The sequence below is a fragment of the Sebastes fasciatus genome, chromosome 1 (genome assembly GCF_043250625.1).
Source record: "Sebastes fasciatus isolate fSebFas1 chromosome 1, fSebFas1.pri, whole genome shotgun sequence".
Taxonomy (NCBI): Eukaryota; Metazoa; Chordata; class Actinopteri; order Perciformes; family Sebastidae; genus Sebastes; species Sebastes fasciatus.
The window spans coordinates 30997841-31015195 of NC_133795.1; the positions used below are offsets into that span (position 1 = coordinate 30997841).

General features: G+C 40.6%; 2 protein-coding genes across 8 annotated transcripts in view; one reads left to right on the forward strand and one right to left on the reverse strand.

The window, feature by feature from the left end:
• Positions 1–10: 10 nt before the first annotated feature.
• On the reverse strand, positions 11–7168 carry LOC141772210 (cell division cycle-associated protein 7-like). Its single transcript, XM_074642984.1, has 9 exons — positions 7006–7168; positions 6782–6910; positions 5521–5907; positions 5034–5129; positions 4620–4772; positions 4097–4240; positions 2698–2847; positions 1520–1656; positions 11–176 (listed from the first exon to the last, which is right to left on the reverse strand). The coding sequence occupies exons 1-9, from the start codon at positions 7006–7008 to the stop codon at positions 131–133; spliced, it is 1245 nt and encodes a 414-aa protein (XP_074499085.1). The 5' UTR covers positions 7009–7168; the 3' UTR covers positions 11–130.
• The window catches only part of LOC141772182 (bone morphogenetic protein receptor type-2-like), an 11857-nt gene continuing 415 nt past the window's right edge, over positions 5914–17355 (forward strand). Inside the window, exons 1-12 of one of the 7 annotated variants that reach the window (XM_074642898.1) lie at positions 5914–6157; positions 9278–9418; positions 10378–10569; positions 11465–11629; positions 12825–12908; positions 13577–13680; positions 13781–14002; positions 14558–14672; positions 15003–15160; positions 15338–15494; positions 15845–15981; positions 16078–17355. The exon at positions 16078–17355 is cut by the window's right edge and continues 415 nt beyond it. In XM_074642898.1, the coding sequence (XP_074498999.1) occupies positions 9382–9418; positions 10378–10569; positions 11465–11629; positions 12825–12908; positions 13577–13680; positions 13781–14002; positions 14558–14672; positions 15003–15160; positions 15338–15494; positions 15845–15981; positions 16078–16194 (1488 nt within the window). In that variant the 5' untranslated portion in view covers positions 5914–6157; positions 9278–9381 and the 3' untranslated portion in view covers positions 16195–17355. Of the gene's footprint in view, positions 6158–9269; positions 9419–10377; positions 10570–11464; positions 11630–12824; positions 12909–13576; positions 13681–13780; positions 14003–14557; positions 14673–15002; positions 15161–15337; positions 15495–15844; positions 15982–16077 lie in introns of those variants that run through there. The other 6 variants (XM_074642888.1, XM_074642909.1, XM_074642919.1 and 3 more) reach the window with 6 other exon arrangements.

Here is a 17355-nt window from a genome sequence, read left to right on the forward strand (position 1 = left end):
AACAACCAGCTGATCAAAAAATACTTTATTGGTTTAAAATCACAGGTTGTGTATGTTTTACTAGGATTAAAAGACTTGAATAAGGAGAACATAAAAACGGTTTGAACAATTGCTCCACCTAGTGTTGATATCAGATCTCTGCATCTGTGTCCTCACTCTTCAGTTTGCTGCGGAGGCTGTAAGGAGAGAAACAAGACATTGTACATGTTTTGTCAGTTATAAAACTTAGTGTTATTAAATTGGATTAGCAGCATAATAACCAGGCGTTTGATTATCAGATCTAATCCCTGGATTGAACAACATGTGTTGCCCGTCTTTCTGCAAGCACCCACCCTGGGCCACTCTGTTGGACCTGGAGGGGCTCCACACAAATATACATACATACATACAGGTATTTTCCTTAGTAAAAACAGGGATTATGTAAATATTAGGGCTGTCAATTGATTAAAATATTTAATCACAATTAATTGCACATTTTTTTATCTGTTCAAAATGTACCTTAAAGAGAAATTTGTCAAGTACTTAATACTCTTATCAACATGTGAGTAGACAAATATGCTGCTTTATGCAAATGTATGAATATATTTACTATTGGAAATCAATTAACACAAAACAATGACAAATATTGTCCAGAAACCCTCACAGGTACTGCATTTAGCATAAAAAATATGATCAAATCACAACATGGCAAACTGCAGCAACAACAGCTGTCAGTGTGTCGGTGTGCTGACTTGACTATGACTTGCCCCGAACTGCATGCGATTATCATAAAGTGTGCATGTCTGTAAAGGGGAGACTCGTGGGTACCCATAGAACCAATTTTCATTCACCTATCTTGAGGTCAGAGGTCAAGGGACCCCTTTGAAAATGGCCTTGACAGTTTTTCCTCGCCAAAATGTTGCATAAGTTTGGAGAGTTATTTAACCTTCTCTACAAGCTAGTATGAAATGATTTCTAGTTTCATATGATCCCAGTATCTTCACCCTAGCTTTACTGAGCCCGCTACGTAAGTGATAATGTACAGCGAGCCGCTCATTGTTGTGAAAGAATCCCCTTTCAGGGCGATGCTGCTTCGCGTCGGGGTCTCTCATCACCCTGAAGGGGCTTTTCACAACAATGACTGGCTCGCTGTACATTATCCCACTTATCATACGACTTCTTAATTAAGAAATCAATATTTTGACAAAAAAACGGTCCGCCAGAATCCGATATCTGAACTGCGTCCATAGCAACAGTCTGCTATACTCAAATTACAGACCGCAGAACGCTGTGATTGACCAATCAGAATCGAGCATTCAACACAGCCGTGTATTAAAACCTATTAATGCATTAAAGAAATTAGTGGCGTTAAAACTAATTCGCGTTTACTTTGACATCCCTAAAATATACACACAGGTATTTTTTCCATTGTAAAAAAAGTGACTATGTAAATATGTTGCTGTTAAATACTGTAGTCAGTAGTCAGCAACTTGAGAACACCTGAATTTATCAAATTAAATCCGATGGTGTAATTCCCCACCTGCTGAGGTAGGAGTGGACGTCCGAGAAGCCGTGATACTGAGCCAGGGGGAACAGGATGCCGGTCGGGCAGCGGCCCTCACGCTGGCGGCAGAAGCTACAGTTGCAAATGCCACGACAGGGGGGGCACTTCCACTCCTGAGGAGATAACCAAATGGTTAAACACTAAAATGACCGGAATCAAATGTTAAAAAACAACAGTATTTAACTTTACAGTACAAGTCATATGTCTGTAGGGTTGCTTACTGAAAGGTGCAAATGATGAACAGCACAGAGAGACAAAGGCAAATCCCATTTAATTTCAATTTTAGTACGCACTGCAGCTGCCACTACAAAGTACGTACTGTTGCATGCAGTATGCGTACAATTGGGACATACTACTTCATCATAACATTGCGCCTTGACCTTTTACCTTCTTGCTAATATATCCACTGTGCAGAGGATTGTGGGTAAGAATAGCTAGAAAAGCATGCTGGCTGCATACTGCAAAATGCAACCGGATGCAGTACTGCATCCGGTTGCATTTTGCAAATACCAGGATGTCCTACGTAGGACATCCTGGTATTTTTGGCATACGGCATTTGACATACTATGTATTGGGAGATACTAAATCTTTTTCTGGCATACTAAATAGTATACTGAAACGCATCAACTGTCTGAATGCGACAATAAAATAATCCAAAGAAGTTTCACATTGCGCCCCAGTTATCAAAGTGTGAGCACAGTTTAGACTTGGTTAATTGTACCATTTCAGCAGCTCAGCAAAAAAAGACAAAGATTACGTGCCAAAGTTTAGCCATGTTGCACATGCAACCAATGAAAGATGAAGATTTAGATGGAAAGCATGAAAAGGTTATGCTTGTACCTTTTTCAGGCCCGAGTGTGAATATACAGAATTGTGACACATAAGATCCAACCCCTCAAAGTGTACTGCAGACTTGGACTTGATTTTAACTGATCAATAATGTTCACACATGGCTTTTAAAGTCAGGCAAAATGAACTGATAACAGACATTTTTAAACAGAATATGTATTAAACCCTCCCCTTAAATCTCTCTGTATAGCTTTGTTATATAAAATCTGTCCCCCATGCAAGCCCAAACACATGCTGACAGTAAATACTGAAACAATGTGTGCAAAATTAATCTTTTGTGTGTGTTGGTGTGTCAGCAGTCTGACCGGATCAAGCAGCGCCTTCTTGACATCCTCTCCGTATCTGTTCCTCAGACACGGCCCACAGAACTGACCCAGAATCCCACGACAGTCCTCGCTGCGGCAGCACGTCTTAGTGTCAACAGTTTTCTGACGGCACTGATGACATGTGGAGCCCTGGAAATAAAAAAAAGAAAAGAAACCTCAACAAGAGAATGTGGACACAGGTACTGTTCAGAAGGTGCAGCAGTTTAACCCAAAAGCATCCCCTCACCAGCCCATGCATTGTTCACATGCACGGACCAATAGTCTGTGGCTTGGCGCGTGGTCTTCACATGATCAGAGAGTGCTGTGATTCCAATCACCTTCTGCGCAGATCACAAGCCTCATTTTCCTCCAACTCAGCTCAGTATCAGTGCTGAAACTTTTTGGACTCTTTTTTTCTCTTGGTTTTTATTGATATGGTCTTTCCTGTGCGTCCATGAGAATGTGAGTAATTATTATAGTTGTCTATTGTTCAGTATCTGCATCGCTATAATAATTATAAAGTCACATGTATCATGTTATAATGCTCATGCTCGTGTTTCTATAATAGTTTGAATGATAAGTTGTGTGTTTTTGTGTCAACAATCATATAAGTGAGAGCAGCGCAGTGAACGGGCATACGCGGCTGTCATTGAGGGACCTTCGCACAATTCCCCATATCACCCTCTGTGTGCACTGCGCTCATTGTACTGCACGAGAGCCTGAGTCTATTATTTGTTGACGTTCCCTTATAGTTAAGAAGGCTGTGTTCTCCTCCTTTTATTCCTGTTTAAACTGTTTAGCTTACATTGAATTTCATACAATACTGTTTTTTTATTATCACTACATGTTACTAATGCCTGCACATGTTTTCTATTTTATTTTCTGTATTTAGTAACCACTATTCACACAAGGATTTACAAACCATCTTCAATCAATAAATGAGTGGTATCTCAAAGGGAGTGTGTGTGACTTGGACTTAATTGATGCATCACCATCATCTACATGTTCTTACCGGACAACCTGTGGAGATTGTAAATGATATTCATAGAACCATCATCTAAGGGTTCATTCAATCAGCATCACTGAGGTCACAAGTTTGGTATCCATTAAACCAACGCCTATTTTACAGGTACACTGACATTTTATAACATTTCCTGCATATTCTGTTATACAGAGGTTGATTTTTAGGCTTCAGTAATGGAGAGATTGCCACCTGATGGCGTTATCAGTTTTTCCTCAAATATCAGGACTCTGAACCAAAGCTGCCACGGTGATTTTGATAGTGATCCCTGATTTGGCTACAAACTAACCTGATATTGGCACAAATCTTTCAATATATTCCCGTATAACTCACTGAAAAAAACAACTGCAGATAGATAGAGTCCAGCTGCAAACTCACGGTGACTCTGTCGTAGACTTTTTCAGTCATGTTGTCTGCAACCAGCAGAATCTCGTCCTCTGTGATGTCCTCCACGGGACGAATGCAATGAGGCTTGCACTGATTAGGCCGTGGGGCGCCACGGCGCTGCGGGGCTCGCCGTACCTGGACCACAAAGATTATGATAATGGTTGATTTAGCTTGAAGTTTTACACAGAAATTGACAAGATACAGATGATGTTAGCTGAACACAGACCTACACAAAGACGAATACATGGTCACCTGTAACCATTATACAGTACATATTACAAAGACAAAATAGAGGAGAAAATAGAGGTTACAACACACTGATACAAATATCAAGACTCACTCTCATTACTCATCCCAATCAGTTTTTGTAAATGCTTGTATAGTGTTGCTCAGGGACAAAACAGCAGCCAGATAGTAGTTTCACACACATCCACAATCCTACTGCATGTTATACAGTGCTATGAAAAATGCTTTTTTTTTTTTTAACTGGTTGTTGATGAATGACAAAGCTGACCTCCAGCAGCTCATCCTCCAAGCTGAGCTCCAGTTCTTCCTCCTTGGGGGCTGAAGGATTCTCACCTCCCGCCATAGAGCGGGTCTGTCTGCGAGACGCCCGCTCCGGGTTCTTCCTGGACTCTCCTCCAGCCGCACCAGAGCGTGGTGGACGCTGCAGGCGATAACAATCACCTCAGTACATACATAGGTCTATTTAGAAATACTACTATTCAGAGCTCTACTGAATTCTGAAAAGAAAGATGAGGATGGCAGCCACCTTGTTAGCGGAATATGCTGTTTCACCTTTTGTTAAGTCTCTAGACGTTTTAGCAAAATATGTGGATCTACATTTCTGTCCATCATCCCTCATTTTAAATATTGATAAATGCAAAAGCTCACTGGTGTGGTGTGATTATTATTATTTTCTACTCACAGAACTTCTCTCTTTTGTCTTTGGTTTGTCTGCTTGTTTTTTCAGAAGCCCTTCACCTCCCGGCATCTTCTGCAGGTCTGCCATCAGCTGAGCCAACTGTTAGAAAACAGGGAGGATAAAAAGGATTAGAGACCGGGCAATATCACAATTTCCTGAACTTTTTTTTTTTCATTTTGTCAAGTCAAATCAAAAGTCACTTATGTTCAAGTCAAAGTCATGTGTCCTGCACCAACAGCTCTGACTTGTATTGTCTATTTCTACTATATGCAAAAAGGGAGTATAAATGAAAGAGATCTACAATATTAATAATATCTCTTTCTTTGGGGTAACATGCAATGGATATACAGTGTGAACTTTAATTTTGTGGGGAACCCTAGGTATTCTTAGGCACTAGTTTGGGAACCGCAGCTTTAATTCGTTGTTGCATCAGTCCGTCAGTTTCCAAACAGTGCAACACTGTATATGGTTGTGTGTGTTTCTGGTTTACCATCGCTTTGTTGGCCTTGATGTTCTGTTCTCTCTTGGACAGGAAAGAAGCGGAGACATCCTCCGCTGAATCGGATCCATGCTCTTTACAAGGAGATGACAGAGACACTGCTGTCTCTTCATCTTCAAATTTAACATGTTTCTTCTTCTTTGCCTGACTGGTCTTTCCTGCCCTCTTCAGCACTCTCTTTTTTGACCTCTTTTCTTCCTCCTCCTCCTCCTTGTCCTCCTCCTCATCATCATCAGTGGACTGTTGGGTCGAGGGAGTGGAGCGGAGAGCCACCCTCAGCCTGAAGGCTTTGGCACCAGAGGTTGGTTTTGATGGGGCTGTCTGCTTCTTGGGGGAAAGGTCAGGCTGTACTTCATCTTCCTCTTCCAAATTTGAATTCTGATGAACAGAAATAGATGATTTATCATTTGGCTAGCTCTTACATCTGTAACGTGAGGGCTCGTTGTGTGCTGGTGGATCACTCTTTAGGAGAATAACCATGCAGGATGGAGACGGATCACTTTTTAAGCAGCCACTTTACTGTTCTTCTCACTTCATCAGTTTCACAACAACAACAACAACACTCCCTTGTTCCTAACTCACATGTCGTAGAACTAACCAACCAGAGGCCAGAAGGACCTGGACTAAGGTAAATCTCAAGAAGATACTCACAGGCAGATTCAAGATATTAGTATAACTATTTCAAAGATACTGCCGTAAATATTTCAACATATAAATATGTAAATAATAATCTTGTAAACATAAATGTGTAAATAATAATCTTGTAAACATAAATGTGTAAATAATTATCTTGTAAACATAAATATGTAAATAATAATCTTGTAAACATAAATATGTAAATAATAATCTTGTAAACATAAATGTGTAAATAATTATCTTGTAAACATAAATATGTAAATAATAATCTTGTAAACATAAATATGTAAATAATTATCTTGTAAACATTGTAAATATATTTTTAGTAACTTAACTCAAATATATGAATTAACTTCTAAACCTTTCACATCTTAGTTTTCACAGTAAAATGAATCAGTTTTTGTCCAAACTTATTGTTATAGTAGAATATGAAAAGCATAGTCTGCCAGCTAACACATCCCTACATGGTACTGTTCATGATCTGACAGAGTTATATCACTAAAGAACCAAAACAAAGTGCCTTTAACCAGGTATAAAGTCGGTTTATGTTTACTTTCCCTGTTTCTGATGCATGATCTGGCAACATGAAGGCTTTCACTTAAACTAAATGACTCACCTGATGGCAGTGGGTGCTGATTTCACTGTCAGAAAAGCCATAAAATATCCGTTCATTCTCAGAGTCCTCTGCAAAAACATCTGCTAAAGGTCGCTTCTTAGTGATGGTGTTCATCCCTAAAACCCCTGCCTGAAGAGAGATACAACAATCTTGGCTTAACAATATTACAAATAATGTGTAGTATGTATTTAGCCTGCTAATTGAGTAGTATTTAGTAACTTTACCATGTTATTCTTGATGACCTGGCTTCTGAAGTGTAGCTACTAGGCCCGCCCGCCCGGACCTAACGTTACCTGTCCAATTAAGCTGATTGAAAATTAGGTGTGCTTGCTTTGTAGCTCAGGGCAACACAAATGCAACAGAATTAGCCGCTCAGACCACGTCGTTTATAAACTCCGCCCTCCAGGGATGAACTGAAAACCAAAACATGCAGCCTTTCAAACACAAGCATACTGGAAGTGCTAAAGTTATCTGCTAACGTAAACTTTTAAAATTAGCTTAGTTATTGTTGATGGTTGTTAAAATTAAATACATTAAAAGTGTATCCAAGACGGTCAAGATAATTACAAAACAACATGTCGTCCAAAACAAACATAATTTGAGTTTCAGAGTTAAGTTTCTGTTTCCCATCTTCGCCAAAAAAAGTGGGCGAAAAGTTAAAAATGCTCAGTAAATCAAAATGATGAGATTCAAAGTCACAATGTAGAAATTAGAATTTTTTAAAGTTAAAACTAAGAAAAAAAATTAGATTGTATGAACCTGCAGTCTTGTTAAACGCTGACATATAAGAAAAGATAACAAATAGTCAATTTGTGAGTTAAAGGGACTATTTGTAACTTTCAGAAATGCTTGTTAACAGCGACACCTGTGGCCGTTAAGTCAACGAAAGTCAGCGTCGGGTTCGCGCTTGCTCGCTCTACATAGACATGAACGAGCATCGCTCAAAACAGTGAAGTGACACACGTCAGCTAAAACCACAATATCACTCTATATTTCAGCTGCTTGGCAGTAATGTTAGCTGACCAGACGAAGGTCTCTCCATGAATCACTGCTGATCCTAGTGTTGGATTTTCCTGCTTCAGCCTCCCGACCACGGCCGGAGGAAACGGGAGACACCGGCACCCGGGTGGAGACGATAACGTTTCTCGCTGCGGAGCCCCGTCACTTCACAAGACACGGGAAACCTCTGTTGGTCTGGAGGAGCTGCAGCAGTTATTTCTGCACAAACGTCCACTGTACATTCACTAGATATTCTCAGAGCTACTAACTCTTCTGCTGTATGTAGTGTGCGCGCATGCACGTGAGGTGGAGCGGGAACGAGCGCGGTGTGTGAGTGAAGGCAAGCAGGCAGAGGAGCAGAGTACAGCAGAGACTCCGGCCCTGGAGACCAAAGCTACGGTCTCCCCCGCGTCCTCCGTCCGCGGCCAACACTGTTTTGAAAGACGGGCTTCACTAGATATAACTTTTCGGTTTTGGTGCTTCCGTGTAGTTTGTGTTGAGTCTTGTCTGAACAGCGTAGCCACACGTGAGCGCGCATGGGACACCGACCCGGGTGATTTATACGTGTAAGAAGTTGCAAACAGTCCCTTTAATGCAGGAATTAATATGTTTTCCAAGACATAGCGGCAGAAATTCAGAAGAAAAATTACCAAGGCATTTTCAACAATGCTCTTAAACGTTGTATCTGTAGTGTGTAGCCTGTAGTTTCTACATCATTTTTCAAAGTACTGTATATATAAAATAGTGACCTAATGATGACCTGACCATATTTTTGACAAGGTAATGTGAATTTTTTGTCTTGCCATCTCATAATTTTGACTCACACGTTTCATCATCTCATAATTTTGATTGAGTAAATCCTGATTTTGTTCATAAAATCTCATATTTTTGATTTACTGTGAGTATTGCTATTATTGTCTGTATAATCCTTTCCATTTGTGCAATTTTGTTAATATTCTGTTTATTGTCAATACTGTATATACTGCTCCTATTTTTATATTTCCTTCTATTTAAATGGTTCATATTTTGTTACACTTTGTTTAGCTCTTTTTTTACTGTGTTAGCTGATGCATCTTGTTTTTTGCACTATCCCTTTTGCTGCTGTACACTGCAAATTTTCCCACTGCGGGACTAATAAAGGAATATCTTATCTTATCTTATCTTTTAGCTATTCTCTTGTTTGCCTTTATAACTGGGCACCCGTGTATTTCTGAGGGATCATAATAAAATGAGGTATAAAAAAAACAGCAACAACGACAAAACAATCACTGGATGATGTTACTGAGTTAAAGTGCCTCTTTCTGTGGCCCCAGTGAGTTTGTATAAAACATCTTTTCTTCTTTGAGTTTAGCTGTGGCCCTTAAGAACTGAGTCAGATGTACAACACCCCACTTGAGAGCAGTTGTTATTCCTTAACAGTGAGAGATGATTGTGTTGATAAATGTCCTGTATTCCCACAGCTCATTGTGTGGCAGGCAGCATATGTTGTACCCGCAGGTGTGTGGCAGTGGGAGTGATGCTGGGAAACGTGGGAAACTCCTCTCACATTCCCAGGACTGATAAATACTCACTCCCAGCTTGGCCAGTCACTCAGAGTGACCATGATCCTGCAACAGTGGTGGATGTTTTTGGCTATGGGTGAGTGATCTTGCAATCGAAATACTCCCTCCTCTTTAAGCTGCACATATCTGGTTCTCTCTGTCTTTTGGTTTGTTTTCCATGGGAATTTCTGATGTGCCTGCTCCTAACCTTAATAATACAATAATCTTCCTACAAAACCCTATTAGACGACAAACATTTTTAATTTAAGAAATTAAATGTTTAGGTATTTGGCACTGTGTCAAGGGAGCTCCATTTGACACAGTGCCAATCCTCTGTGGGAAGTTGTATGTCTACCTCCTTTGAGTCTTGTTTTTGTCTATAATTAATGCTGCATGGGTCGTTAAATGCTACCAGCGTACGCCTTGTAACTACAGAGCTGATAAAATGTTCCTAGAAAGAATGTTTCTTTAGTGGATAATATCACGTGCATCAACAAGCATCAGGCAGAATGGATGATTTGAACAGTAATTCAGGATTCAGGAGTCAGGGAAACAATTGTGTGCGGAGTACAAGGAATATTGTGGCTAGTGATAAGATGCACATTTGGACTTCTTCTATATATCTATATCTACAGCCAGGCAAACCTTAGACTAAGCTAAATTTGAAAGGGTATTCAGCAAGTCTAGTCTTTGTAAATACATACAATAAATGTAATGATATTCTAAGTGATACTGTCTCCAATAAATCCTCGTCACAATAGAATTATCACCGAAGAGGATTACTCTTACATACTCTAAGACTTAATGATAAAGCTGTACCTAGTAGTTAAATATTTACTTTAAACAGGCATTTAGATAATATTGTTAGCCAGAAAGACAAACTGTGAATGCAACAGTAGACAATACACTTAAGATTCTTAATTTTTGAGTATTATAGTTTACAAGAGTCACCATAAAGCCCAGATCACAATTCCTACTGTTGATAACCAGAAAGGGTAATTTTTGCCCAATTTAAGCACATCTACAGCAGCTGTTTGTCTTTCTTATTTCCCCCAGAATGCATCTTTATATGCATCTCCGGCCAGTCTTTTCCTCAAAGGAGACGGTGTGCTTTCCAAGTGACTCCTCAGAACAACAAATACACAACTGCTGGCAATGTGAGCGGGTCGGTGCAGCTCTGTGAGAACACCCAATGCTGTGTGGGCTATTTTCTTATCATCGATGGCCAGCCGGAGGTTGACGTTCTCGGTAAGAAATCGTGGTAAAACGTAAGACATCTGGTCTAGTCTGCATGGTCTAGATCAGTGGTTCCCAACCTTTTTCCTTAAAGGACCCCTTTTCTGTCATTGAGTAAACTGACGACCCCTGACTAAGTGACATATTTTATGGATATTTCAGATTATATTCAATGCATAACAATAAGAGTACAGAGCAACTGATAAACTTTACAATTAACCTAAACAGTGAACTCAATAACTGCAAGAAGTTTGTGTAAAACGAGCGATTTGGATGAATTTTGAGCAGATTATTTAATGAGAAAATTGCATCAGAGATGAGTTTTACTGTTAATTTTAGGAACTTTTAATACAGTTCTCTGTCTGTATCATGTGTTTTTTTTATTATTAACGATCATACATACTAATAAGCTTCCTGTTTCACAAATTCTGTATTTTTTTTGGTTATTTTAACTGCATACTTTTCTCATTTTTAAGTTTATATCTCAAATAATAATCCAAATTTTAAAAATAACTATTTAATTGAGTTTTCTTCACAGAAATGAATGAAATGCTGAGATATAGGCCGACTGTATATCTTTTTTTTAAAAGTTGTAGTATACCCATTAAAATCAAGAAGGCCTCACAATGCTTTGGTGACCCCTAATGGGGGTCGGGACCCCCAGGTTGGGAACCAGTGGCCTAGATTCTGTTCTTGTACCAATATAAGAGTCATACACATTTTTAAACATCAAATGTTATCAAATGATTTAAAATCTTATCAGATTTAAGGCTCAAACCCAAACAGCATCATGAAACCTCAGACAGATATTGGCTGGTTGACAGCTGTAATATATTATTCTGCAGGCTTAGTATGGATCTCGTGTTTTTTTTAATTGTCTATTTTGTTACTGATTTTTCTGTTGCAGCTTGTGATATGGCTGAAAAGTCTTGCCCGGATGCAACCTGCAAGGCACAAACACGCTTCAACGGGCGCCTCGTTGTGTGCGTGTGCAACACAGACCTCTGCAATAGCAACATCACTTGGACCCCAGAGTTGGAAGAGCCTCGACCCACCTACTCTCATTTTGTAGGTATGATAATAACTAACTAATCGTTGAATACCACTTGCAACCAACATAGTGATAAGTATAATATCCTGACATTATACCAGCGTATGGTATTTTTATTTTCATCACAGAAAATGTTATTACTGTTTCAAAAGACATCTATTTTTGACACCCCTGCACCTCCATCCACGTCTCCTCCAGATAAACAACCTCCTACCACTCCCCTTTAATTTGTAATGTGACACTTAGCCTTTCTTCAGATAATATCATATAACATACTATTTTCACTTGAAGGGACTGTTTGTAACTTCTTACACGTATAAATCAATCCGGGTCGGTGTCCCATGCACGCTCGCGTGTGGCTACGCTGTTCAGACTGAGACTCCAACACAAACTACACGGAAGCACCAAAACCGCAAAGTTATATCTCGTGAAGCCCGTCTTGCAAAACAGTGTTGGCCGCGGTCGGATGACGCGGGGGGAGACCGTAGCTTTGGTCTCCAGGGCCGGAGTCTCTGCTGTACTCTGCTCCTCTGCCTGCTTGTCTTCACTCACACACCGCGCGCGTTCTCGCTCTCTCGCTCTCTCGCTCTCTCGCTCTCTCGCTCTCTCGCTCAACCTCTACACGTGTATGCGCGCACACTACACACTGCAGAAGACTTCGTAGCTCTGAGAATATCTAGTGTATTTGTGCAGAAATAAATGCTGCAGCTCCTCCAGACCAACAGCGGTTTCCTGTGTCTTGTGAAGTGACGGGGCTCCGCAGCGAGAAACGTTATCGTCTCCGACCGGGTGCCGGTGTCTCCCCTGTTCCCTCCGGCCGCGTTCGGGAGGCTGAGGCAGGAAAAGCCAACACTAGGATCAGCATTGATTGAGAGACCTTCGTCTGGTCAGCTAACATTACTGCCAAGCAGGTGAAATATAGAGTGATATTGTGGTTTTAGCTGACGTGTGTCGCCTCACTGTTTTGACGGATGCTCGCTCACCTGCAGGTAGCGGGTGCACACGGACAAGCGCGAGCAAAGTGACGCTGACTTTCGTTGACTTAACGGCCACAAGTGTTGCTGTTACAACCAATTTCTGATTCTTACAAACAGTCCCTTTAATAACAAACTGTTAAAGTAATAAATACACTTGATTGACTCAAAAGGGGTGTTATAACATTAACATACTGTACACTTTTCTTCTTCAGTTTTCTTTTTGGAAAAAATCATGAAAGCTGCCGTAATCATTCTGACTTTGCTAGTCCTGTGCTTCCTGTTGATCGCTGCAGCCAAATGGACAAGCCAATTTACAAAGAAAAGTAAGATCCTTTTTTGTTGTCAACATCAAGATAGAAATGCAAAAACATGTGTTTGTTCCTAATAATGTGTTGATTTACTAAACACAGTAGCAGAAAGCGAGAGTTAAACTAGAATAAATCTAATTCCCTTTATGGTGTGATAACTGTTGATGTTTGCAGGTGTTGACTAAGCGTGCACACACAAGAGGAGTTTATTGTGTTAATATCTCAGATTTAGATAACAAACTTAATATAAAAATGCTCACACATTACTGCTTGTCGGTAAAAAATGGAGTTAAGGTTACAGCTCCTGAATTATCACTTTCACTTCAATTGTTGCACTTAAAAAGGTAAAAAGATAGTGTTGTTTCTGTGTCAAATACCTTCTCTGCTTCTGAAAGGATTAGAGAAAAACATTCTTCAGCCATGTTTCCACATTTTCCAAACTCAGATTAAGTTCTCATGACGACTTTGTTTGACCTTGTAACTGCTTCATTCTCTCTGCGGGACTGACCTTGGTGTTTATCTCTGCTATGACACTCCCTTTTACCTCTTTCCTTTGTTGCTCTTCGATAACATTTCTGTGGCTATTCAGTCAGGCTAGTTTAAAATTAATAGTGACTTTATTGTCAGATTACCTTCAATGAGTTTGTGCTAATTACAAGGCCTGTCAACTTTCATTATTCTAGAGGATAATCCACCCTCCCTTGATGATTACAGTGTCTCACGACTGTGTTCCTGCCAAACAACAAAAACCTCTGAGATCCACATTGTTGACATTGAGCTACAGCAGGTAAGTCCAGCTATCACATGGATTTATACTGTATGGTCAGCAGTGTGTGATATATCTTAACATGTACCGTTATTGTACTTGTATTTTCATACCTTTTCAGATTGTGGGCCGTGGGCATTTTGCAACTGTTTGGCAGGGGAAATACCAGGGATCTGTGGTGGCCGTGAAAGTTTTCCCTGCAGGCTGGAAACATCAATTTACTGCAGAGAAGGAGGTCTATGAGCTACCACTGATGAAGCATGCTGGGATTGTCCACTTCCTGGGCTCTGAGAGGAAACCGGATGGAGGCAGCTGGCTCATTGTCCTGCAATTTGCTGAATGTGTGAGTGGCAACCAGTTCTTTTGAATATCCAAATTAATTGTGCGTTTTCCCATTTTCTGAGAGTTCAAAAGTAATTCAAGGAAAAAGGAGATGGAAGGTTGTCCGGCCTGCCAAAGCAGGCAGCTAAAAACCCACTGCACACAACCTGCTCAGCATCAAACAGCATACAGACACAGTTAGAGAATAGCTGGTGAACATAGTGGAGCATTTAGCAAAGAGTCAGATATTTCACTCAGGACTTGGTAGAGACAAAAGCAGAGTTAACAGAGAGTGAATATTGGACTTACATTCATCAGGTGGACACAAACAAAACTCCACATGAATAATAAGGTTGCTCTGTATCTGCTGGATGCGTAAATAAGCAAGTATTTGCCATATCAACCTCAAAGGCGAGAGGGGGCGGATACATGATTACATGATTTTTCATTTAATCTAGCTCACCTTCTATGGTCTCTCACACTCGTATCTTTATTGTACATATGAAGCTAATGTGGCCAAACACTTTAATGTTCACGTTCTTGGACATAAGTAACTTTTGGAACCCTTTGATTCCAGGGTTCTCTCCACTCCTATCTGTGTAAACACACCACCAACTGGATGTTGTCACTGAAGTTGTGCCAGTCTTTATCACAGGGACTTTCCTATCTCCACTCTGACCTTCACAGACATGGTATTGGCCAGAATATTACTGTGAACAAATGTTGTAGTCTACCAGATGTAGAAAGCATGCCTGTACTATCATGTGGGATTATGTGCACATTGTAGGTAAAATATCAAACATGACTAATAATTTATGATTTGATTAAGCTTGTTATCTAACGAAATGAAACACATTATTTTTCAGGTGATTTCTGATTTTTTACATTTTTTTTTTAAAGCATGCAGCTGCATACAAACAGCTCACATATGAACAGGCTTAGTCTTTCTTGATCTATAAAGTCCACTACGGATAAAAATCCAAACAAATCAGAATCTTCTTACTTGGTTTCTTTTCCTGCAGATGTGCATAAACCTCCTGTGGCCCACAGAGACTTGAGCAGCTCCAACGTTCTTGTGAAAGCAGATGGTACCTGTGTCCTGTGTGATTTTGGATGCTCAACCATCCTGCGATCTTGTTCAGGGCATCGCCGTTGGCAGAGCCACACAACAAACGGGGAGGTGAGACCCAACAACGTATTGATGTTAATTCACGGTACAGTGAAATCATAAAAAAAGTGAAATCATTTTTGTGCAATATGGCTGCTAATGTCTCATAGAATAAATGAAAACATGCTTGCAGAGGAACAAACATCTAATACATAATAACAGTCAATTCCCATTGCCATCCATCTGCAGAGTCATGCTCAGTTGGGCACGCTGCGCTACATGCCCCCTGAGATCCTGGAAGGCTCTGTAAACCTGAGCAGCAGCTGGTGTCTCATGCAGGGGGACATCTATGCTTTGGGACTGCTGCTGTGGGAGATCTGGATGCGCTGCTCTGATTTATTTGAAGGTAAACTTCCTTGATCAGATCATCAAGAAAAACTATCAGTAATTGAGATGGGTGTCCAATTCTCTCCACCCTTGAAATTGGATTTAACCATTCTGAATTTTGTTCTCATTGTATTTTGAAAGAGAGATATTTAATAAGATGTATTTTTCAGCTGGAGAATGTCACACTTCATAATAATTATCAAAATTAATAACCATTACATCAATCAATAGTCAGGTTTTTTTTTACAATTCCTGCTTTTACTTTCCTTTGAGGTTGATCTGTGTAATCAGCTGCATCTCTGTGCAGTGCTTGGGCATGTCTTGGTACTAAATGGATGTTCAAATTCATGCAAATGTCTCCATCTGCAGGCGGTGCTGCTCCACAGCATCTGTTGCCTTATGAATCTGAGCTGGGAGCAAATGTAACACGGGACAGCCTGGTCCAGTACGTGTTTCACATGGACAAGAGACCCTCCATACCTAAACACTGGGAACTGCTACCACAGGTGCTTCTTACTTGAACATAGTGAAATAATATGAATGTATTGATGATAATGAATTCAGTTTTGTCAATGTGTTGACTCCGTTTTCACAACTTTCAGGGATCTGTGCTGCAGGAGCTCCTGACAGATTGTTGGGACTGTGACGCGGATGCTCGGCTGACCGCTCAGTGTGTTGTGGACAGATTAGTCTCTCATCAGTCTTGTTACTCTCCATGACTCTTTCCCTTTTGGGGGGTTTAACTTGTTGTAATCTACATATCAAGCATTTGCACTGTTCTCTTTGTGTCACTACTGTTTAGCTTTCGGTATATTTTTTTCAGTGTAAGCTGTATAGGTAACCCTTTGTTAAAGTACTGTATGTCTTCTTATTATTGACCGGGACAATTTTCCCATTACTCTCTTTCTTTTTATTAGATTCTTACAACTGGATTAAATTAATTGTAATACAGGTACATTATCCATCCATCCATTATCTGTAACCGCTTATCCTATTCAGGGTCACGGGGGGGGCAGGAGCCGATCCCAGCTGACATTGGGCGAAGGCGGGGTGCACCCTGGACAGGTTGCCAGACTATCACAGGGCTGACACACAGAGACAGACAACCATTCACACTCACATATCACAGCTATGGAAAATTTAGAGTCAATAATTAACCTAACCTGCATGTCTTTGGACTGTGGGAAGAAGCCCATGTTAACACAGTGAGAACATGCAAACTCCACACGGGTCCTGTTCAGACCTGGCATTAACATCGGATCGGATCAAAAGTTTTAAGTACGTCTGTTCACACCTGGCATTAGAGTGCGTCTCCACATGAGTCTTGAGTGGCCACTTGTGATCGGATCTCACTTCCCCGCTCTATATGCAAATAAACACAGAGTAAACACACGGCCAATACAGCAGACGTTGTGACGTAATATTACATGAATGTCAGTGGTAATATCCTACATATTCCTGAATTTGGGTACATTGTATTAACAAAAAAAACAGTCCTCGGGGACCTCCGTGCTGCCGGCACCACTGCCTTTGCAGGCAACAGCAGGGTATAGAGCTTCAGAGAGCCGGGGATGAGGGCGAGCGAGCGGGCAGGCGGGTGTCAGCTCCGTACAAAGCACCAGAACAAGAACACCGACACATATCCGACAGTATGATAATAATGCACTACCTGTGCCTAGTCTGATAGTCTGTAGACATGTAACCTATAGATAATATATATTTTTAATAAAATACAGTTGTACCGACAGGATACAGTAGAGCACAGAGGCTGTTTCCATGCTGTGAGGCAGATGGCGCCCGCATTTTGCCTGTCTATTTACATGAGGAGCGCAGTGATCCCGCGGATACAAGCGGGACGTCGGTTGAGTAGGCGGTCCTTA

Coding starts and splice junctions, on each gene's coding strand:
- LOC141772210 (XM_074642984.1), bottom strand. Junction 5,908..6,781: donor TCAGCACCCACTGCCATCAG/GTGAGTCATTTA, acceptor TCTGTTCATCAG/AATTCAAATTTGGAAGAGGA. Junction 5,130..5,520: donor TCAAGGCCAACAAAGCGATG/GTAAACCAGAAA, acceptor GTTTTCTAACAG/TTGGCTCAGCTGATGGCAGA.